At 38.2% G+C, this 23,645-nt stretch overlaps 1 protein-coding gene across 2 annotated transcripts in view; it reads right to left on the bottom strand.

The window, feature by feature from the left end:
- Positions 1–23,619, bottom strand: part of LOC124975056 (uricase) — a 30,312-nt gene extending 6,693 nt beyond the window's left edge. Inside the window, exons 1-5 of one of the 2 annotated variants that reach the window (XM_047538020.1) lie at positions 23,543–23,608; positions 21,153–21,273; positions 11,712–11,930; positions 9,671–9,787; positions 9,494–9,572 (exon numbers count right to left, since the gene is read on the bottom strand). In XM_047538020.1, coding sequence (XP_047393976.1) covers positions 9,494–9,572; positions 9,671–9,787; positions 11,712–11,888 — 373 coding nt within the window. In that variant the 5' untranslated portion in view covers positions 11,889–11,930; positions 21,153–21,273; positions 23,543–23,608. Of the gene's footprint in view, positions 1–9,493; positions 9,573–9,670; positions 9,788–11,711; positions 11,931–21,152; positions 21,274–23,542 lie in introns of both variants that reach the window. The other variant, XM_047537970.1, reaches the window with a different exon arrangement.
- Positions 23,620–23,645: the final 26 nt, after the last annotated feature.

Genomic DNA, 23,645 nt, shown 5'->3' with positions numbered 1-23,645 from the left:
GTGACACCTTTATTGGAGGTAGCCCTCATGTTGACCATCTACAGTGGCTGATGACTTCAAATACCACTAGATCCTGGTGACATCTCAGTGCCCTGTGGTTATTACCTTAGCAAATCCAGAAAACTTCATGAATGGGTAGCAGCGTGGGCTTGGCTGAGCCTAAATTTAAACTGGGGAGATGAGGCTGATGATTCACAGGCATGGATCTGCCTAAATTGATATCCACATAGACTTTATTTATTTGTTTATTTGGATGATGGAGAAGAGTTGTTTTTTGGCTGAAGTTTGTTCATGGGTACCTCAGGGAAACAGGGAGAATTGAAAAAATGGAGGATATGGTATAGCTCCCCTGTCTTAGCTGTCCTCTCATAAGGTGATAGGGCAGGTGGAGAGGAGACAGGCAGAATTCAAAGAAACTGTGTACTTGTGTGCTAGGCAGTTATAGCTCAGGGCCCAGGTGACAGGTGGGGCACAAAATTAGGGAAGGGGGATTCCCTTTCTCTTTCTATATGGAATACATGAAAGTTCCAGCAGTTTAGTGGAGCCTGAAGAGAATAGGGCAGAGCTGGAGAGGTAGTAGTTGAACCCAATGGGTGCAAACTTCTTCCTCAGCACATGTGAGACAAATAGCCCTTCAAGTCTGCCAGAAGTGGGAGAGTCTGACTGCACAAGTCTAGCAGTTTAATAGTGAGAAAGCCATAAGATTATGAAAATTCAGGAATCAACATTGTCATGACCTTTTTTGTATGCACAGACTGCTGAGGATACTGGGCATTGCACTCAGAGAAGTCCCAATAGCAAAGTGTCATAGCAGGGTTATTATATTAAGTCTACCTCTTTTCAGTCTCTAATTTGGTCCTGAAAAATACCAGTTCTTCTTGGCCTGTTTAGCCTAAAATTTAAGGGTCAGAGGTATCACGACTACATGGTCTTAGTTGAAGACCAGGAATATAACTTGATCCTCAAGTAAAAAAACAAAAAACAAAGGTAGAATGTTTTCTCTGTTATGTGAATACTAACCCATAACAAGCAAAGTTTGGGAGAGGAAGTATAGAAGTTCATTGGATTAGATGAAGGGGAATGAAGGGAAGGCAGGGGGGATGGGAATAGGAAAGGCAGTAGAATGAAGTGGAAATAACTTTCCTATGCTCATATATGAATACACATCCAAGGACATTCTGAAACATGCAGGTTTCAGAGCTAGGCAAACAAACAACAAACATATTTTGATATTTTTAGTGCTATATGGGTACACCTACCAGAGAGAGCAATGACCAGAAATTAGTGATAGATTTGCTGATTAAATATGTTCTGATTAAATAAACTGTTCTGTGCATAGTGTTCCAGGATAATGTGGTGTAACAGAGAGTGATAATCGTTTAACTTTCTGAAGTTCTTGTTGGAAGCTACATCTGAAGAAGGATCGAGAGAAGGATAGCAATGCTTTAACACCTTCAGTTGGCTGAGTTTATCAGACCTAAATGTACAATGACAAGGTCTCACAGAATCCGCATTTTAAATGCAAGAGTCTAAATGTCAAACCCAAGAGAACTGAAGATGTAATCAATAGTTACCTGTTCAATAAATGAGTGTAGCAAGATTGATGCATGTCAAGAATAAGAGTTCAGTTCACTTCCATCAATTTTTCCCTGTTTCCCTTCCTGATTCCTTCCAACTCTCACATACATTGTGGAAACCGGAAAGGAGAGGGGGATCAATATTGAATGAGAATGTCCTGTCTGTAGTCATGCCTTTGACTGTTGCCTTTTTCAGTCTTTATCTTACTTAATCCTCAGAAGTTTAGAAGTAGGTATTTTTATGCAGGTGATTTTTATTCATCTGCCCATAGTCACATGGCTAGAAACTGGCAGAGGTGGAGTTTAAATTCAGCACCACATATGAATTCCATGCTTTTCTGCCCCCTTTTTATATCACTCTCCATCTGTGCAATGTTTTCTCTTCCCTTTAACTCTCTTTCCCCATTCCTGTACTGTAAGAGGCCTTTCCAAGAGACGAGAAGGTGGCTGCCTCTCATTCTACAGTGTTCTTTGAGGGCCTCTGGTCCCAGACTGAAAATATCATCTTTGATGATCCAAAATGGAGATTGAAGCATCAGTTTTAGAAATGACTTCTATCTTGGAAATGTTTTTATTCCTTGAAAATTTCTGTCTCCAGCCTTTGTAAACTAATATTATCTACCTCCAACAGTAATCCCTTCTAGAAAACACAATCCTATTGGAGTGAAACACAGATTTGCAATCAGGAGTGGAGTTAAAACAAGTACTAGAAACTATGGGAAGGGAATAAAAGGTGAAGGATAACCAAAGACAAACAACCTGCTTCACCTTTTCCAATACTGCTGGCCTTGACTCTCTGCATCTGGGTAAACCAATCAGACTTTAGCTTGTCCAGTGCTCTTACTCATAGAAGGATTCCTGAATGCAGCATTGCAAAGTGGTTCTGGATTCCACAGCTTTGGGACTCAGATTTCCCTATATTCAAATCTCAGTTCTTTTCCTGCCCTCAACCTACCTTTTTATGAGCACTATATTCCTGAGGAAATTACCTAATCTCTTTCTACTTTAATTTTCTCACCTCTAAAATGGAGATGACAATCATATCTGTTCCCTGGAGTTGATACACCTTTAAGACAATGCACATGAAGGGCTAGTAGATGGCTGCATATAGAAGGTGCTCTGTAAGTCATTCTGGTGATTTTGCCACAATTGGCTTTTTCTTATTGACTTCAACCATCTGTAAGTGTTTCCCATGCTTTTCAAAATCCTCACCAGGTTCTGAAAACTACTTCTCCTGTGCCATCCAGTCTATTGTCAGCCCTGGGATGAGATTTATTGATCTCAGAGGAGTGTCAGTCTCCCTAGGCCACTTCAAAATGATATACTCTTTCACTAGAGTCAGAAAATGGAGAAAATGGTTGCATTTTTAGTGTATTTTGGCAACGGTTTCCCACAGCATAAAATATCTCGTGTTCCCCAAAACAATTAACTGTTGCCACAAGTTTTGGCAGAGCACAAACCATCTCCTCTGGTGCTCCTATGGTTTCATGAACAACAAAAACTATTCTCTTCAAAGTTATAGGAATTTTTTCCTTGGCACACATTAGACACACTGGATGAAATCAGAGAGCTTATTTTATCTCCTCTGTTGGCAGTGCCCCAGCTTCCAAAACACTGGTAAGGACCTGAGGCTTTCAAATTCCTAGGGCCAACAACTAAAATATGATGCCTCACACACACTCAAAAGAGATTCCAATTTAGACTAACAAGAAGTAATTCAACCAAGAAGACTGTCCTTTTCTAGGTTACTTCCTGTGAAACCACTTAATCAGCTTTTTCCTCCCCTTTCCTGCCATGGTTAAGGAGTAATGCAAAAAGAAGATTTTTCACATTTTGCTTTGCTAGAACATAATCTTTTCTAGCTCTTAGTGTCCTCCTACACACTTAACAGACTGTGGTTTATCTCTCAGAGAAGCATATATCTACCCTTTAGCTCTCTAAGGGAAAGATCTCACAGCAAATTAATAGAAAATAAGCCCAATCCTTACCTACGCATCAGGTGTCACAAAGCACAAAGCTTCACTGAGCCAAGGGGAAAAAAAAAAAAAAACCTGTCATGAAGAGGATAATTGCTTCCACATTTAACACCTCCAAAAAGGACACAAATAGCTAAAAGTAGGATATTTTAAAACTATATAAATCATTCTACTAGAATATCTCAAACTTGTAAAGTGCTAGAAAAAAAGTGAAGATCAATTAAATAGCATTTGCCTTTCAGAGTCCATTTAGCTTATGCAGGGTGCACAAAAGTCCCCTCCCTGTGATTCTATATGGGGAGAGATGACATCACCTGGGTGGAAGGCCATCATGCTTTGGTACAACTAAGAAATGATCAAGGTGATTGTAAGACTTTGGCTTGTCAAGAACTTTTATCGTGAAGAAACTGAAGACCTTGCATCTTGATATCAGAAGTACATCAATAGGCTCCTTGGCAGAGGCCATCTCTGCCCTGGTTCTCCCCTCCCCATCTGTCAAGCTTATCACCTCTTAAATCTCTTCTCCTGGACTTGGATTTCATCAACCCCCTGCCATAACACCACCTCTTCACATCAAATAAACATTTCTTTCTTTTTTTTCTTTACTACCAGAAGACAGTGTCTCTTACTTGAAATCTCTACTCCATCTTCCATTTCTCTATTTAGTTATGTTTTAGCTAGATTTTTATAATTAGTGTCAGAATAGGAGAAATGTGATGCTTAAAGAATTGTGAATTTTAATACCAACAGTGTAGAGGTTTCTAGGCTGATTAAGTTCAATAGTGACTCAATCATCCCAGTGACATCAAGGCTCGGCTAAGCTTGTAGTTCAACAGAGACAACTTGAGAAAGTCCAAGATCCAGGATCCAAATGACACCTAAACCAGCAGACTACATCACCTCTGCAGAGCCTAGCTCCCCTCTCAGGGTTAGGGAAGTCACCAACACAAGAGCAATGCTCAGCTGTTCAGGTTAGCAAATTTCTTCCTCTCTTCAAGAGTCTCTCAATGAACCAGCAGACTTTGGAACACCTAAAAATACAGCTCGATGTCATGACTTTCAAGATCCACTAGGAGGAAATAATGTAATGGGAGTCTTAGAGCAATCCCCAGGGCCTAAAATGGACCCTGAGACTCAGTAGGCTTTCCCCAACTATTCAATCAGTTGATAAACAGCAATGAACCCATTCTACCAAAAGAAGCCCAGTCACCTATCCTGCTGGGAAGAATTCCTTTTGGGAGTTGAATGGTGGAATGAGTGACTAAGTGCATGTGTTTGAGGGGGAAGAATTCTCATGATTCTAATCAGCCCCCTAGTAAAGACACTACTCAGGTTTGAAACAGCAGCCTTCACAATTGGAGTTGGTATGTGTGCGAGTGTAAGATGATGATTATTTTCTTCTACTAAACCCACGCAAGGGTATTTCTTACAACAATGCTTGTCATATTGACTCATGGTCACAATTCCTACAGTTTTATCTCTGAGACAATAAGCAAATTAATAATTCAACTTGTTTACCAAAGAGCACATATGCCTACTCTCCAAAGAGGGACGGTGTATGAACATTGTCCTTGTATCACAACCCTGGAAGACATACACATTCACATGCCTGTGCACACGGGTACCTGTGTACACTTAGGGCAAAAGATGCCTCTTTCCATACCCTGATCCCTGCCAGCCCTGAGTGACCTCAGAGGAGGGCTGGGCTCTAGATGATTCAATCTGGAGCCTCTGGGGACTAAGGCCACAGTGACCTCAGTCCCCAGAAGCTCTGTAGCTTTCTGCCGAAAGAAAAAGGTTTAACCTGATTGCCCTGGTTAGTTTTTCCATTTTACAGTGGCGAGGTTATTAGAATTCAGGTAGATACTGACTTTAGGTAATTCCTGGGAAGAAAGAGAAACTTTTGTTTTTGTTTAGTTTTGTTTTTAATAAATAGCAGATCATTGGCCACTTCACTTCCACCTAGATGGCTGTGCTAGAAGTATTTTTGTAGAAGTCACTAATGATGCGTCTATTTGCCAACAGCAGAGTTTCTTTTGTTTGTTTGTTTTGTCCTCTTTTAACCAAACTTCTTAACCCTCCTGTGGCAGAGACTAAATCTTTTCCTCTTCCTCTTGGGTACAGCATTTTTCTGCCTCTCTTGCAGTCAGATTGATTATGTGACTCTCTCCAGTAAAAGTGCTCTGTGCCATTTCAGGCCTGGTGCTGATGCTTGCAAGGTTTTGCCCCCCTCCTTTTCTCCTCCAACTTCTTTGCCTCTCCTAGTTGCCTGGCATAGGAATCAACTCCCAAGTAACCCCAGAAAGTAAGAACTAAAAATGTAAAGTTGTCATTAGCCTGGATTTCTGAGTAACTTCATGGAGCAGAGGTCCCATAAACAAACACTTAACTCGACTTTTACATAAAGCTTCTTGTGATGAGCTATTACATACAGACCTACTTGTTATGCCTCCTGTTACATCAAAAATTATCCCTGACTTCTTGAATTATACTTTTTTTCTCCTGCTTTCATGACATCATTGACCCATACCTCCTCTCTGACCATTCTTCTGTCTCACTCTTTGAATGGCCCAATCCTTAACCTAAGGAATTTTCCCCAGGTCCTCATCTTTCCTCTTCTCACTTTATGTGCTTTTCTGGAATGATCTCTTTTCACATGTTTGACCTATCAGTGTGTTGATAGTCCTTAAATATGTCTCTATCCCATATTGTAACACTTACCACCCTCCTCCCATAAACTTCCTCCTTGTTTATGAGTTGATTCCCCCATCCTTAGTCCTCCTACTTTAGTCCTCCTTACCTCCAACCCTCCAGCCCTCTACAAAAACTGAGACCTACCGGTGAGACCTACACTTCACACATCCTCACACGATGCCCACAGCAACATCTGAGTCTTCCCATCTCTATTTCTACTGCCTTAGTTCAGACCCTATCACATCTCCATCTCTCCAAATGTCTCACTACTGCCTGCTTCTCCAGCCTGTTCACCAGACCTTGGTCAGCGTTACTGAACAAAAGCACAGACATGCATACACCCTCACTCACTCATCTGATCATTACAGGTTCCTGTGGTTCTCCATTGTCATACTAAACAATAATTATGGCTGTTATTTAAGTAGTGCTTCCTTTGTGCCAGGCACTGTGCTAAATGCTCTAATAAAATAAGTTTAACACTTCTCTCCTTCATTTCTCTGGACAATTGTAGAGTGGGCATTAGCATCCTCATGTTACAAATGAAAACCCACTTAAATTGTGTAAATCACTTGTTCCCGATCACAAAATTATTAGGTAGTAGAGTTCAAATTCAAATCGAGGGTTCATTCTGACTGCAAGACCTCTGTGCTTAACTGCTGTGAGGGGAAAAATATGCCCCGGAGTTACACTAAACTTGTTAGTACAGTGCATGAAGCCCTTCAGAGTCCAGTCTGAATCAACTTCTTCATCCTCATCTCCATCTCCTCCATTCTGGGAACCAAACCCACTGAACCTGTTTCTGGTCCTCAAATGTTTTGACTTTTCAACAATCAAGTACTTGCCTAATACAGTGCTCCGCCTGAGGCTGGTGCTCAAAACATTTCAGTTTCTTCTACTCCTTCATGAATTCTACCCATATGTGTCCCATTTCTTCTGCTTATATGCCCCTTTCTCCCATTCTATGCCCAACATATTATGAATTATTTTTCAAAAGTCAGTTGGAATATTTCCTTTCCCCTGTCAAGCCTTCCAGGCTTCCCTTGTCAGAGTTAGTTTCTGGTACTTCTTTGTTCCTTTATCATTCCTTAAATCCCTTCGTTGTGGTGTTTAGTCTCTCATATTGCAGTGAATCTGTTTATAGATCTACCTGCCGTGATTCATCTCCTGTAAACTTACTAAGGTCGGGGATAGAATCAGAGATGTGCACCTCTTTATCTACAGCCCTTTTGTATGTAATATGTTCCCAAAATCTAATGGTTAAATGAATGGTATAGGAATGAATGACATAAACCCTTTTCATAAACATTTCATAAATGTTTTTATTTTTTAATAAGATCTCCCAAAGCCTAATTCTATCCCATGCTGTTATTTTATATAATTGAAAGTGAAATGAAGAATGTGTTCAGTGTCCTGAACATATTTGAAAACCAGTTGAGAGATACACTGATCAATAAAATAGCCACTAGCCACATGTGGCTATTAAGCACTTGAAATATGGTTAGTGTGACTTAAGATGTGCTGAAAATATAAAATATACACAGGATTTTAAAGACAATATATGTATATATATATATATATATTTTTTTTTTTTGAGACAGAGTCTTGCTAAGTTGCTGAGGACCTCACTAAATAGCTGAGACTAACTTTGAAATTGTGTTCCTCCTACCTCAGCCTCCTAAGTCACTGAGATAAGACTTAATATTTTTAAAGAATGTAAAAGATTTTATTTATGATTTTTACATTTATTGCATAAAGATATTTTTGCTATATTGGGTCAAATGAAATATATTATCAGAATTAATTTTTCTCATTCTTTTTGTTCTTTTAGTGTGATTACTAGAAAAATTTCAAATTATATATGTGGTTTGCAGTCTATTTCAGTTAGACAAAGTTGGTTCAGAGTATCTATTTTATGAAGGTAGTCTCTGTGGTTTGGGCAGGAAACCACTGACAGTCAAGAAAATTTTCTTCTCTCTCCTCCATAGTCATACCTAAGGCAAGAGAGAAGGAAGGAAGAAAGGAAGGAAGGAAGAGAGGGAGATAAAGAGGAAGATAAAAAAGAAAGGAAAAGAGGAGAGGAAGAGGAAAGGAAGGATAGAAGTTTATTTTCATTTTAACTAAAAAAAATCAGAGAGTTATATGATGTGATTTCACATTAGAGGATAAAAATTATTTTTTCAATTTACTACAGTTGTTCAATCTCTTTCACATATCCGTAATCTTATAATTGTCAATCAAACACTGAGAAGGCCCTACCTATATCTAAACTCTGTATTGATAGTTAAAAATATTAAATGATAACTGGTATACTAGAACTTTCTAAAAAGGACACAATGCAGAATGAAATGATACCTTTTATTTTATTGACCTTATAGTATTTCTGACACCTCTCAGATGCCACCTCAATTCTTAATGAAGATTGTAAGAGAAGAATGATAGAGAGACAAAGGCAAAAGGGAAAGGAAAATTCAGAAAAAAAATTTCAGAGTCTACACAATCAATTTTTGATGATAATTGAAGCTTATTTTTTTACTGGGATGAAGATATTTCTCCTATCTTTGGCTCCATGGTTTTTACAAATCATCTAATCTAAATCTTGGTGAATTATTTAACTCTGCCCCGACAATCTCAACAAATCAGTGGAACATGAGACTTGGGAAATTTAATATTTGCTCTGCTTAATTATCAGTACCAATTAGGTCTGTATTATAATAATGTTCTATCATTAATTTTTAAATTTCTTGGTAACTAGAATTATATAATTATTATTGTTATTTTAAATAAGATTCATTTAATATAAATTATATTGTTATTAGTGGTTTATTATGCAAATAAAGTGTCAAGAAAATTTAACACTTATTTAGTAACTATTTCCTATAGAAGTTGCTATAATTTTAGCATGATATGGTACAAAAAAATATTGATGACAAAGTTCAGAGATTTTAGTTCTTGTCAGCTTGGGCCTTTTTTTTCCTGCCTTACCTCAAAATTGGATAACAAAAATGATCTATTCTACTCAACCTCCAGATTGTGTTACAAAATTAATTGTTCCACTTTTATATTTTCAAGCAAAAGTAGATAATTCTTTAATGTAATCCAAAGTCACAATGTTCATTCCCATCTCAGATGTAAAATCCTTAAAAATTCTCTACAGTTTTTGTATATGTTAATAAGCAGAATTGTTTAGAAGGCAAAAAAACATGAAATTACTTTTGCAGAATTAAAACAGAAAAAATGGTTTCTTACCGCTCCTCATCTGTTCAACCTCACAGAAGTGTGTTCCAGTGGGAGTGTGAATAAATGCATGGACATGTTTAACTCCATTCTGAAAATTAGGGGAAAATTTGGTTTCAATAAAATTTTAGCATATATAACAAAGCCAATTTCTTTAATTAAACCAGGACCATAAATGAGTGAGATAACCTTTTCAAAACGCTTCCAGGGGACCTCTTCCACGTAGACATGAGCTCGGATGACATGGTTAAAAGAAGAAAGGAAATGCTCACAGATATTCAAAGCAAAGTTTTCTATGGTTTTGATCTGTAAAAAGAAACAAAATGCTAGTAAACAGAAATGCTTTCCCCATTTAAAAATATTTTTTAAATACTCATTGAGCTCTATCTGGTCGATTGCTTTACAAAATAAAAGAAACAGAATTAGAAAGACTCTCAGGAGACAAACTGATTCTTATCCCAAGTTCTCACTGGAGTTCCCAAGTGTTCATAGATTACCATCCCAGGCTGAGATCTAACCTGTTTTTTAAAGAAACCTGTCTTTTGGGAGAGGATGTAGCAGTGGATGAATAAAAAGTTACTTATCATTCAGATTGTTCTCATAGTGAGCTCGGTCATCAGCTACATCAACCACAGTACCCTCCATAACATTGCAATTGGGTATCCCAGTTTCCCATTGAAAAAATATTAATGAAGAAATATCTTGCCTGTCTTGCCTTGCAAATGGGCTTTCTGTTGAGAATTCCTGACTTTGCACTCCCAGAAACCTGCCCACCATGTTTTCACAAATTCTCTATATTAACCTCTAGACAATATTTTAAAGTTCTAGCACAGTCTGTGAATTACTAATGCCTTTATGTGTAATTAAGGTTGACTATTTGTAGGCTTCTCCAACATAGATCTGTTTTATATTTGTCCCAGAATAAGTATTAAATATCATCCCATTTCACATTCAAAAGTATCTTGGTTTGGATAAGAAATTATATGGTCACTCATCTAATGAATAAACTTAAATTGTTTTAACATTCAGGTCTATTCCTTCACTTTTCTCCAAAACAGAAAACATAGGATACTGTGGTAGCTGACCCTTTTTCATATCATAGCACAGTCCTATTCTCAAAAAAATTTTAAGAGCAATTTCTTTTTCCACAGCTCTTCCCTTTTGCTGGGCCATTATGATTTGCAAGAGCAAGGTTCAGAATGGAAATAGACCTTGCAGAAATTACATTGCAATTAGTGTTTTCATTTAATGTGTTATGGATGTGGATTTCATGAAAAAAAAAAACATAAAAACATGAAAAAATAAACTTTGAGTCTACATTTCTTGCCTTTTTAGATTTCTTGGCAAATAAACACTTATTTAGAATTGCCCAGAAGTCTGCTGGTGGTCCAGCACAGTTTCATTCACACTTGAAGAAACTGGAGGTGGAAGTGCAAAATATCAAGTTCTATCAGATCTAGGTCACTCTTGAAGAGTACAATTAACTACCACTATGGAAAGTAAGTGGTAATGGAGTAAGCTAGGAAGGCATTAAATAGATTTCAACAATAAAAAAGGAATGTATCTTATTCTCAATATTTTCTTCTAGGTAACAAGAAGAAGAGAAATGTTATGTTCTACTGTAAATGCACACCATTCTAAAAGAAACAACTAATGATAGGACTCAAAGAAATAGATGACAGAAATGTATTAAATTGCATTCTGAAATCCTCCCAGGACTCTGATTTGCCTATAATTGCTAATTAGAGATAATATATTGATTTGTTTTATAGGATTATTACTCTAAAAGATTGAAGAAGAGAGAATAAGGAGGAGAAAGAAAGAGAGGGAGGGAGGGAAGGAGGGAGGGAGGGAGGAAGGAAGGAAGGAAGGAAGGAAGGAAAGAAGGAAGGAAGAAAGAAAAAAAAGAGGAGCAAAATTTTTTCTTAATTTTTTTGTAAGACTGAGAATCTTGTGCTGATGATATAGACCATCCTGTAGGGCGCTGGCTTTGCAAGCAGAAAGGCTAGAGTTCAAATTCCCAGCACCATGAGATTGGGGGAAAAAAAAACAACAATAACAACAAAAGACTGAGAATCTTGTGGTAGGAAGGAAATTTTTAAAAATGGCTTAAATGTCAAAAAATAGGTGAAACGGTAATGAAAACCTTAAAAATCAAGCAATATCCCCATGCTATCTTACAGTGAATTCTGCTTTAAGATAGGCAGCACCTGTGAAGAACGATGCCTACCCCTTTGAACTTTGCCATGACATGAACTGTGTTCTTGATGGTGTCTGTAGGAATGATGTCTGAATTATCCCCATGCAGGTAATCCTTTTTGGAACTCAGAGTAAGTTGCACTGAAGCCGCCACCTCTTTAATGCTGTGATATTTTCCATCTCGTTGAATGTGGAGAACTTTTACCATATCCTTCCCATAGCCAGTTCGCACAAACTCCACTTCATCATTCTGCAATGAAAACATGATCATCTTATTGAAGAAGGTTAAATGAAAGCAAAAAGTCAGCTGAAATTTCTTTAAGCTTTAATACTTTTATTTGTTCTAAATAGTTGTATATGACAGTAGAATGCATTTTAACACATCATACATAAATGAAGTATAACTTCTCATTCTTCTGATTGTACACGATGTAGTTTTACACTGATCATGTAATCATACATGTACATAGGGTCATATGTCCGATTCATTCTACTATCATTCCTACCTTCATACCCACTCCCCTCCCTTCACTCCCCTTTCTCTAATCCAAAGTACCTCTATTCTTCCCTAGATACTGCCTCCCTTCCTGTGAGTTAGCATCCATATATCAAAGAAAACATGCAGCCTTTTGGGGGGATTGACTTATTTCATTTAGAATGATATTCTCCAGCTCCATTTACTTATCAGCAAAGGCCATAATTTCATTCTTTAAGGCTGAATAATATTTCATTGTGTATATATATCACATTTTCTTTATCTATTCATCTGTTGAAGGGCACCGAAGTTGGTACCACAGTTTAGCTATTGTGAATTGGACTGCTATAAACATTTATGTGACTGTGTCACTGTAGTATGCTGATTTTAAATCCTTTGGGTATAAACTGAGGAGTGGAATAGCTGGGTCAATGATGGTTCCATTCCAAGTTTGCTGAGGAATCTCCATATTGTTAAGCTTCAATTTTTTCATTCAATTATAAAAGATCCAGAGTAGTTATGAAAGCAATATCACATCCCATCTTTGAGGAAGAATGGGAACTTATATAGAAAAAAAATTCCCCCCAAAAGTGAAATATATCAGATTGTCCTGAAGACAGACAGGTAAATGACTTTCTTATTAAAATGGTAAGTAGTAAAAAAAAGAACCTCATGAGTCAAAACTATGCTAACTTGTTCTGTCGTACTTAATTCCTAATAATCTAATCCTTTTAGCAGATCTGCACACTAATATCCTTGGTTTACGGAGAGAGAAACTGAGGTTCAAAGAGATTTAGCAACTTGTCTAGCTCACAGTAAAGGACAGTTCGGATTCACACTCAAGTTTGTAGACTCCAAATTATAAAGTGGCCACTATGTAAATTGCCTTCTGTTTCTAAAATTTCTTGGCTATGTTAACTGGAAATAATACTATGGCCTTTTATATAGAAAGTGATATTCTGGAGAAAATGCCCTGTGATCAATAGAAACAATTTGAAAATTGCCTTTTCTATTTGCTGCCAGGAAGGAGAAGAATAATTGGTGACAGGGTCCAGATTACCTTCAGCAGTGCAGAGCCAGGGCCATCTGGCTGCAGAGAGAACTATGCTTTTAGTGAAGAGACATTAAAAAAAAAAAGCCTGGTGATTCATTAGAACCCTAGTCTGAAGCTGGAGCCTTAGCTAGCAAACATGTCCATCTCCACTGGCAGAATCCATAAGACTAGTCGCTGGGCTTTACTGGTGTGTGAGAGGAGGGAGCAGAGAGAGAAAAAAACCTATTTCATTTAGCATGGAAATTGAACATTAAAATGGTAATGAAAGTGACAGAAATGAATATAAACAAAAAACAGCACACAGTGGGAATCTGGGTAAGATGACAAGGAACCTCACTGCCAAAGTACAGTTAGGATGCTCAGATACACAATGGGTCACCTAAAAAATTGGTTTGCATAAAAAATGATCAGTTCCTCTGAGGGGAACAGAAATTATTGCTATTTCAAACTGTGGTGTGAAAGGCTGTCTCAAATCCTGGGGATGGAGCTGGATGAGGCAAGCTCTTGTAGGTCATATAACACACTGGGGGTGGGGGTGAAGTGGCTGGATTTGGTCCTTCCCAGCCAGGAGACTAAGGGGAAACTCTTGGAAAGGTCCCTCCAAAGCTTCTGATCTAACCTTCAGGAAACTTGCAATCAAAAAAAAGGGTCGATAAGGAACCTGACAGCATATCTGAGAGAGTCTAATAAGAACGGTAATACCAACAGGTAAGGAAAAACTGGGGATTTCATAGGGGATTTGATATCAGACCAGGTCCAAATTCTGCTCACCACTTATAACTTGGTGGCTTGTGACAAGTGATTTCAAGTCTCTGAGCCTTGGTGTTCCCATTTGCATCAGTGAAGATAACCACCTCTACCTGTAGGCTGCTGGTGAATACAGGTCTGACTCTGTTCTGAGCAGCAACAGTGACCACATCAGAACTGCCTATGGAAGCCACAGCAGCCAAAGGACATTAATTAGGGGCACCAATTTGGAGAAGGAAAGCATGTCTGGCAGCAGCAGGAAGAAGACTCTGTCATGTCTTGAGCTAGAAGATATTCTACCTGGGGGAAAAGGCACTTGATTGCTTGGGGCCCCTAAGTGACATGAACTGGGGCCCAGGCCAAAGATCTCTGAAATCAGTTATTGCCTCCAACATGCAGCAGGACCCAACCCAGGAAATCTGGTCCTCAGTTCCATCCCCTGCAGTGAACATCCAAGCTGTAGTAGTGAAGCTTGTGCAGTGGTATCTATGTGATGCAGGGGAATTGCATGGCAGCCACCCTTCAGATCCACATCTCTCCTGCTTCCTATCTGTTCATACCCTGCTTCAGACTGTGCTTCAGCATTCCTCAGCTAACTGTGCTGCCCAGGCTGTGCTAGCTTTCTCTGCCTGTTGGCCTTTGAATTTGCTATTCCTCTTTCTAGAACATTCTTTCTTTTTCTTACTACCCAAACACCAACCTCTTCGCCTACCTCATTTCTTCTAGTTAAACTTCAAATTTCAGATGACACTTCCTCCAGATAATCTGCCCCAGTCCTTCAAGTCTGGAGTAGGTACCCTTTTATGTTCTCCCAAAATACTTGTTACTGCCTTAGAATCTTTGTCAAATTGTACTGCAATTGCCTCTTCGTGTGCCTGATTCATTCCAAAACAGTAAACTCCAAAAGCAGGAACAAGTTCTTTCTTGGTCACCATGGCAACCCCAGCACTCAGCACAGTGCCTGGAACATAAATAGGTGCTTGATAAATGTGTCATGAATGAATGGATGTTGCTGCTAACCACCTCCGCTTCTTGTGTGATGACACAGAATAGTCAATGAAAATACACAAAAGATTTCAATACAGGAAGAACTGCTTCAGCCAGGACCCGATCAGGAACTTCCTCTTCCTGAGAAAGTGGAGATAGGAACTTGTGCCTTCGGATTACCACAGCCTGAACGGAGAGCAGAGACCCAGGAAGGACAGAAATGAGAGCAGAGGGAGTCCACAATGTAAAGTGTTCCCAGTGCTAAGTGCAATGCAGAGATCCCAGGCCAGAGATCATTTTAGATCAGGGAGAGGCCAGAATTTCTTAGCAAGATCCTGAGGAAGCTAAGAAAAATTGGGACTAGTGCAAAGCTTGAGTAAGCAAGTTTCTGAGCAATGAATCAGAATAAAAAGAACCTAACCGTCTGAACTGGAGCAGGATGGAACAAGTCCAGTATGGAACACCCAAAAGAGTCTCTCAGCAAGACTTGACAACAAATCATGGACTGGACAAGCACAGAGACTGAGAGGATGGGCTTTGGACTTTGAAGTCAGGAAGCACACATGGAATCTTCGTTCTGTCACCTATTAACTCTGATTAAAAGCAAATTTCTCCATCTATAAAAAGGGAGTAATAGTAGTGTCCACCTCTTGGGATTGAAGTGAGGAATACATGGGACAAACATAAAACCATAGAAAAGAAAACAATGCACTCCATAAATGTTCTAATTATCATTGATAAATAATAATTAGTGTCAAACTTTACATTAAAGGATCCTTCCAGCTACTTGTAGAGATAGAATATATACAAACCAAAGCTGGGGAAGGTAAAATCAAATGGCTGCTACTTCTATCTGTCTACACTCAGGTATATTGGCCTTATTAAAAGTTTCATGATCACTGATACTCATACCTTTGGTTGTCCTTCCTCAGCCTTCAGTGTGTGGTTTGAGGAAACAAGTTACCAAAGGAAACTCAAGGATTGAAGCACTTGCCTAGCATGCATAAGGTCCTGGGTTCAATCCCCAGCACCACAAAAAAAAAAAAAAAAAAAAAAAGGAAACTGAATTTCCTGGAGTAATGCTCTGCACAAAATGTCAGCAGGAATAAATCTTTATCTGTCTCTACACTAGAAGAATCTCCTTTCCTGTGCATATCTTAAAATATAAAGGGATAGAGAATTATACCTGTCTACAAAGTAATGGTGGAGGGAACTCATGGGTTTTAAATGACACCAATTTTCACTTTTGCAATGAGATCATGAGTGTTTGCTTATCTCTAAACCATGTTTACAATGATTAAGATGTCATGACAGGCCTAGGGGTTTTTAGCCCGAGTTCTGTTAACATCCAGAAGTCCCAGTAGATGGATTTTAGGTGGAAATATGTTTTCTATGACATCTTCACTAAACCTATGCATTTTTAGGGTATAGAGTGGATTTTTCTGGGGAACACATGTGCAGATCTCATTAGGTTCCAAAAGAGTCCGTGCCTTATAAAAGTTTAAGAAACGTTGCCCTGTGTTAAGTTGGGTCCAAATTATTAGAACACTTTGGTCAACTTGCCATGTCTGCCCACTGGCCATAAGATAGCACCACGGAGGTGACTTGAACATTCTTGGTGTGCAGTCTCCTGCATGCCGTGAAGCAGTATTGTATGAAGAGGGTTAGAGTATATGGGCTCTGGCATCAGACAGCCTGCACCACCTGTTAGCTATGTAGTCCTGTGCAAATTACTTAAGCTTTTGATTCCTTCCTTTTCTGATCTGAAAAATAGGATAATGTAGTACTTATTACCAATAATTTTGAGATTGAAAGTAAGTATTAGGACAGTGACTAGCAGTTAGTAAGTGTCACTAAATGTCAGCTATTATCATTATCTGTCCTGCCAATTTGACAAGAAGTAGTGGTTGGAATGTTTTGATATCAATTCCATCACTAAATTTAGGGAGAGAGCCTTCTCTTTTTGATGAAGAGGATTGAGAATACCATACCACACAGGCGCACATTGCTTTGTGCCATTGTTATGATGTCACAAAGAAAATCCCTGTCAATATAAATCATATTTTGAATCATATTACAATGCACAACTATAATTCCAGTGACTCAGGAGGCTGAGGCAGGAAGATTGCAAACTGGAGGCCAGACTGGGCGATTTAGCAAGACCCTGTCTCAAAATAAAAATAAAAAGGGTTGGGGATTTAGCTCAGTGGTAGAGCATCCCTGGGTTCAATGCCCAGTACCAGGGGGAAAAAAATCCTATTTTGAATGAATCCCACCTGCTCATACACACTGGGGACAAATCTTTATCTAGAGCTGGTATTCGTCTCTCCCAAGCACCACGCTTTCTATCCTCTTTGCATTTATCCAGGCTTCCTTTGAACACTAATGTTCGCACACTCATACTTACATGTACCAGATTCCAGATGAATTTCCTCATTCTCTAGTTGAGGACCAACACAGAAAGAAGTCCATTTTTCTGGCCATTCAGCTGGGATTTGACTTCAAGTCTCTCTGAGATTTTAACCACCTATCAGCACCCACTGCCTGGAATGTGCTCTCCAGGCCTCGTGGCTCATCTCACACTAGACTCCTCTGTAAAGCCTGTCTCTTTGTCCTTGCAGCGCACTGTGGTGAACAGGCACTAGCTATTGAGGTCACTTTCTTTCTCTATTATCTTATCTGTGTGCATGTCCTAGTATTTCCAATGCAATGATCTGAAGGCAACAGCAAATCATCTATATTCCTCACAGCACTTGACAGTGCCTTGTAAATTGTCAGAAACTATTTTGACCAAGGAACAAACTTCCTCAGTTTGCAGATTATTTCAGAAAATTTAGGTCATTTTTATTATAGTAGGGAGAACATTTGTTTCCAGTATTAAGTCACTCCATCAATTCAGCTTCAGGTTCATATTTTCAAGTTACAGGATGAAGTAGAGGGGTGGAGGGAGACCAACCTACACTAGTCTATATTTACCCTATAAGAACTCTTACAGGGAAAAGAAACAATATCTGCTTGTGTCACTTGTGAGTTTAAATTATTCTAAGAGAATAAAAAATCTTGTGAAACCACCCATGAACCTTTCTACATAATTTAGTACTGTCAGAAGTAGTAATATTATGGAACAATTTCCAACTATTTTAACCTCTAATACAAACTTGTTTATTTTTTGCAGAGAATTCTTTCATTTTATTGGCTTCTCTTAGCTGTGGTCTTATGTTTTTGATTCCAGTATGCCATGTTCCAACCATTGAATTCCTCTGTTCTGCTGGCAAAGGAAAATACTTTGATTAAGGTTGTTAATTTTAGCTCTTTAGAATACTTAAAAATGAATTTTGGTCTGGTATGTGTGTTTATTCATCAAGCATGTGTTCATATAAGTAGATTTTAATTAGAGGAGAACTACTGGAAAAATATTAGGCCAAATAAGGAGAAACATTTATAAATTTAAATTTTAAAGTAACTAGAATCTTCTTTCAAATCTTAGAACAGTCTCTGTAAGGATCATCTCTGCCCTCCATAATAAGAGATACAAAAATGTTAGTTATTTTGGACTCATCACACATGTATAAATATCACAATTCAGTTGCAATGTTCTAGAATAGAAGGAAGAATTGTGCAGGGAGATAGCCTCTTTCTCTATCTTTGGAATGTGCTGGAGAGGTTCTTCCAATTTTCTGCCTTAGTTTCTTCTTTGCTAGACTATTTTCTTGGGCATTTGTGAACAAAAAGACTTCAGAGAAAAATGCTAAACTAATAAGAAAAAAGGAGTACTCATGGCAATCTTAATATCACTTTGGTGGATCTTAACATTGCATAATAATTTAAGGACAATAACAGTGAGTAATAATCTTAGAGGCAGCTGGTATTTTTATTTTAATTTTTTGGCTGCCTGGAAATGTTAGACGGGAAAATGTTGATATCCAGTAAAAAATGACATGTTGCTTTAACCTGTAGAATGGTTTATTGCTATTGAGAGGAATATGCATTATGTTTAAAATGTGACTCTGAAGGGATTTTGTCAAGCAGATGTTTCAAGAACAGTATAATAATTATGATAGAAAGAAAGTGTAACCTATTACCTAAAAAAGACCCCAGTTACAGGTACTTGGTTGTGTTCATTCTTCTACCTATTACTAAGGAAGTGAGACTCATCACCAAATGCCAAGAGAGATGCTAATTCCCCTGCCAACTTCTCCACTGCGCCAATAGGTTTAGGGCAGGGACTCTGGAGCAAGGCCCCCAGAACTTCTAGAATAGGGGTAGAAAACCCCAACTCAAGTAATTGATAAAGACTTCCAGAAATGTGTTTAGAAGACAATTTTACTGACCGACCTATATTGAAAATGTTTATTTCTGAATATATAGCACTGAAAATAAAAATAATGGCAGCAACCATTTATGGAGGGTTTGATATGTGTCAGAAAGTGTGCACATAATATTTCCTCTAATCCTTTATGAGAGTCCTGTGAAATAGGTATTATTATTCCAAGTTTGACAAAGGAAGACACTAGGGCTAGGTAACTTCCCAGGTCACATAGATACTAGGTAATAGAGGCCAGATGAGAGCCCAGCCACTGTGCCTGCAAGTGACATGTTCTTTCCCACTGTATCACAGTCCTTACACCCACTTTGATCTCCTTGACCAATGCTGCTACAGTCATACTCGTTAGAGAGAAAGAAAACACGCAGATCCCAGCAGAAGGAGGGAATTAATCACACTACCAGATACTTGCATTTATATACCATTTTTACCATTTAATTTCCCACCCACTGGAACCTACATTGTTTTATCTATTCCTCACAACAATTCTGTGAGTTGGCAAAAAGAATCCCTATTTTAAAATAAACTAGCTCAGAGATGTTAAATGAGTTGCCCAATGTCAGACAGGGACAGGCAGACTGGCGTAGCAGAGAGTGCTGCAGAGACTGAAAAACCACTATAATAGTCAGAAACTTACCAGCACAAGACATGCCCCTACCCAAACCGTCCCTTTTGCTAGCACTGTAGTCATGTTTTTGTGATTACAAGGGAGGCTAAACTCAGGTGTATTCTGTGTTTATGGTCATCATGTTTGTGTTCTCAGCAGGGGAAAAATGGAAGGGTGGCTGCCCTGTGGGGCAGGATGAAAGTCCAGCTTCAAGCCTTTAAGAACAGGCATGTGGTTGAGATGAACAATGGCTTTCATCTGGACAAAAAAACACTGAAATTTATTTATTCGAGGTCATTTAAAACCACAATAAGAAAGGACTGTTTTAAATCTATCTGCAAGGACAAGGAAATAACTTTGTCATGGGAGAGACATAAACAGAGTCAGAAGGAGCCAGCATTCAGTGGCACCAGTTATATGCCAGGCGGTAGCATGTCCCTAAGTCCTGTGGGCTCTCTTTGAAGGTAGAGATCAGGAGTCCCTGCCTTTAGCAAAGGTAGCTGAAGCTTACTGCAGTCAGAATAGGAGCCAGGGACTGAAGCCAGGGCTGCCTAGTCCTTAGAGCTACTGCTGCCTCCCAGAATTTCATCAGAATGAAATTCTTTATAATGGATTCTGCCTACTATATACCTGCATTTTTTATTTCTCTGATTCAATTTAATTCATTCTAAATTTCATGTCACTATAGACAGAAGTCTCTGAAACCTTTCTCATCCAGTCCCTCATTCAGGAGGCACTGTTGTAGGTCTGGAGATGCAAGAGCAGGCAAGGTAGACATCAAGCTGCCCTCATAGAGGTTATGCACTAGACCAACTGATGAAGAACAAGTAAATATTTTAGCCTTCTCAGACTGTAAGGCCTCTGTTTCAACTACTCAACTCTGCCATTATAAGGTAAAGGTAGCTATATTTAATACATAAATGAGTGGGCATGGCTGTGTTCCAATAAAACTTTATTTATAAAAATAGGCTCTGGCTCACAAGTGTGTTCTGACCACTACTATCTAGAGGAAAACTCAGAAAAATAACCAACTAACTAGTAACATATTGTGTTAGTAACTCTAATTGAGATAATACAGTGAGCTCTGGGAATATACTGTAGGGAGACCTAAGTCAGATTGGGGAGATCAAGGATGGCTTCCAGGAAGAACTGGCACTCTTAGACCAACATGAAGGAGGCTAGGTATTGACCAAATACAGTTTTCCAGTCCTCTTTCCCTCTTCTTAGTCATGTTCTTTAAATCACATCTCTCATGAACAATTCCTTTTCTATACTTACTTATCTCTTTTTATCAAAATAATTCAAGTTGTCCCCTCTTCCTCCTAACACAAGTACATCAACTTTTTCCTTCAGTAGGTCACATTCTAGATTCCACTCAGCCCAACAGTCTTGTGAAAGTCTGGAAAAAGAAAACTGAACTTAAACAGATAAATTTTATGATATGTAAATCATACTTCAAATACGAAAATAAACAAATAAACAAATAAATTCAGTGGTCTGACTCCTGGCAGTCCTCACAGGATGATTGTACTTTGATGAAGCCAGCATAGACCAGGGACTAGAAAAACCCAACTTTATCTTAATCTAACAAAACAAAACAAAACATAACAAACCTTCACAGATAAAGCTTCAAGGAACATGAATTTACAGTCAAAAATCAAAAGTACACACAATAGCAAGATGCCATGAGAGGGAGTTGCAGAAATAACCACGAAGTCTGACCTGCAAACACTTCAACTATTGGAATTAAATACAAAATATAAAATAATATATTCAATATTTTGATAGAAATAAAAGTCTGAGTATATGATCAAGAAATGAGAGACCATAAAAAAGGACTGAGTTAAAAAAAAAAAAAGACCAAGCAAATCTAGAAAAAACAAAACCAATAAAACTTCTAGAAATGTATTAAGAATTAAACACAACTCAAAAAATGTTATTTGGAAGAGATAAATTAAGCCACAGATTAATGTTCCTGAATAGAGAATTAGAGAACTGGAAGATGACTCCCAATAAAGAATCAAGGACTAATACAGACATACAAGGAGCTAAAGCAGATGGAAGAGACATGGAATGTACTAGAAAGATGTGATAAAGCAAATGTAGAATACACACTATTTGATGAGATGGAGACTGGAATTTTCCAGAATTACTGGATGAGTGAATGCAAACCTTCACCCATGAAATCAGAAACCTGTTACAAAGTGAAGAATTCTTTCTTTTTGGCCATACAAGGCCAAGTTCCAGCTAAGGCATTTTCTATTATTTTAGAAATGACTGAGTTGTGAGGGAGTCATGGTCTTTTCTTACTTTTATACTATTTGGACTCCAAAAGCAGATAATATTGTGAAAAATATCCTTCCCTGTTTGCATTTTCTTCATTTACCAAATTCATGGGTTTCTCTCCAGACTATAACGTTGCTATTTTTAGTAAAAACAGGGGCACACTGGAATCTAGGCTTTAGGGTCATGTCGAAATCCCCGGAGACCTTCAGTGTCTGGTATGGTATTCTATAATCACAATTGTAAAAGGGAAGTTGTTGACTGACAACCAGCATGTCTGGGTCAGAAAAAGGAGGAGAGAGAGTTTATTGAAAGTGACAGCTGAAAGAAACCAAACTAACAGTGTATTTTCAGACCTTTAAATAAAATTGGATTTAGCAAATAGCATCCTAATACAAATGTTCCACAGTCTACCTTGCAGGAAGGTAATAATGATCTTAGCTAACATTTAAGGATCATTTGCTATTACCAGGCACTGTGCCAAGCATGTAATGAGGGAAAGAAAGCAGGAATTGTTTATATCCTATTCAACTACTTCAACATAGTCTTTAGCCTACATAACTGAAAATAAATTTCTTATATTCTCTGAATATATTAATGAACACCCTATACCTGGGGCTCTCAACATTGTAATTTTTGCAAGATAACATAAACAAACAAAATCAATTTTACTCCATTTTAACAGAAAATTTATCTTTATGCCACAATTTTGTTAATGTTGTTGTTTCAGGTTATTGAAATCCTTTTTTTCTGAACACAGTAGAAACCTGTATAAAATGAGATGATGTCCATAGAAAAATAGTAAGAAAAATGTTGCTTGGTTTAGCCAGTTTTGTCTTCTCCCTACAGAAAGCTCTTAGTCTACCAGAAGTGATAAAACTGAACCTCAGGACAGTGAGTATAAAATCTGGGGGTGCACCAGCATCAATAAAAAGCTCATTAAAAATATCTATTTCTCAGCCCAACTGGAAGGATTCTGACAATGGATTTGAGATCAGGTTCAGAAATCTGCCCTTTTTGCAGATACTGCACATAATGTGGGTCAGTAGCCCAGAGTGTTCCTTATAAAATTCTGTCTTAGGAGAAGTAGATCCATGAACCCTCCCTTTCCTAAGAACTCTGCGAACCCCAAACAGTGCCAGTTGGGTCACAGAAGTGGCCTGATTTGCAAGGGTATAGCTCCATCTGGATCCTTTAAATGACTCTGATCTGGATCCATAATCAGAGAGACAGATTAGAGCCACCGTGACTTCCAGGACTGACATTAACTGCTATTTACTGTGATGGCATCTTTAATAATTGATTAAAGAGCACCATGCTTTTAAAGAAACTCTTTTCAGATGTCTATTTATTCCTTTCCTCTTCCCAAAATAGATGAGTCTCACCTTTTTAGAGTTGTTATGGTAATGGGTCATTTTCCCTTGGCCTTCAGGTTCAGATTCAGTGTCAAGAATGAGAAAGAATAGTTTGGACAAAACCAGTGTTTGT

This window comes from Sciurus carolinensis, chromosome 1 (genome assembly GCF_902686445.1).
Source record: "Sciurus carolinensis chromosome 1, mSciCar1.2, whole genome shotgun sequence".
Lineage (NCBI taxonomy): Eukaryota > Metazoa > Chordata > Mammalia > Rodentia > Sciuridae > Sciurus > Sciurus carolinensis.
This window is presented reverse-complemented; position numbering and strand designations above follow the sequence as displayed.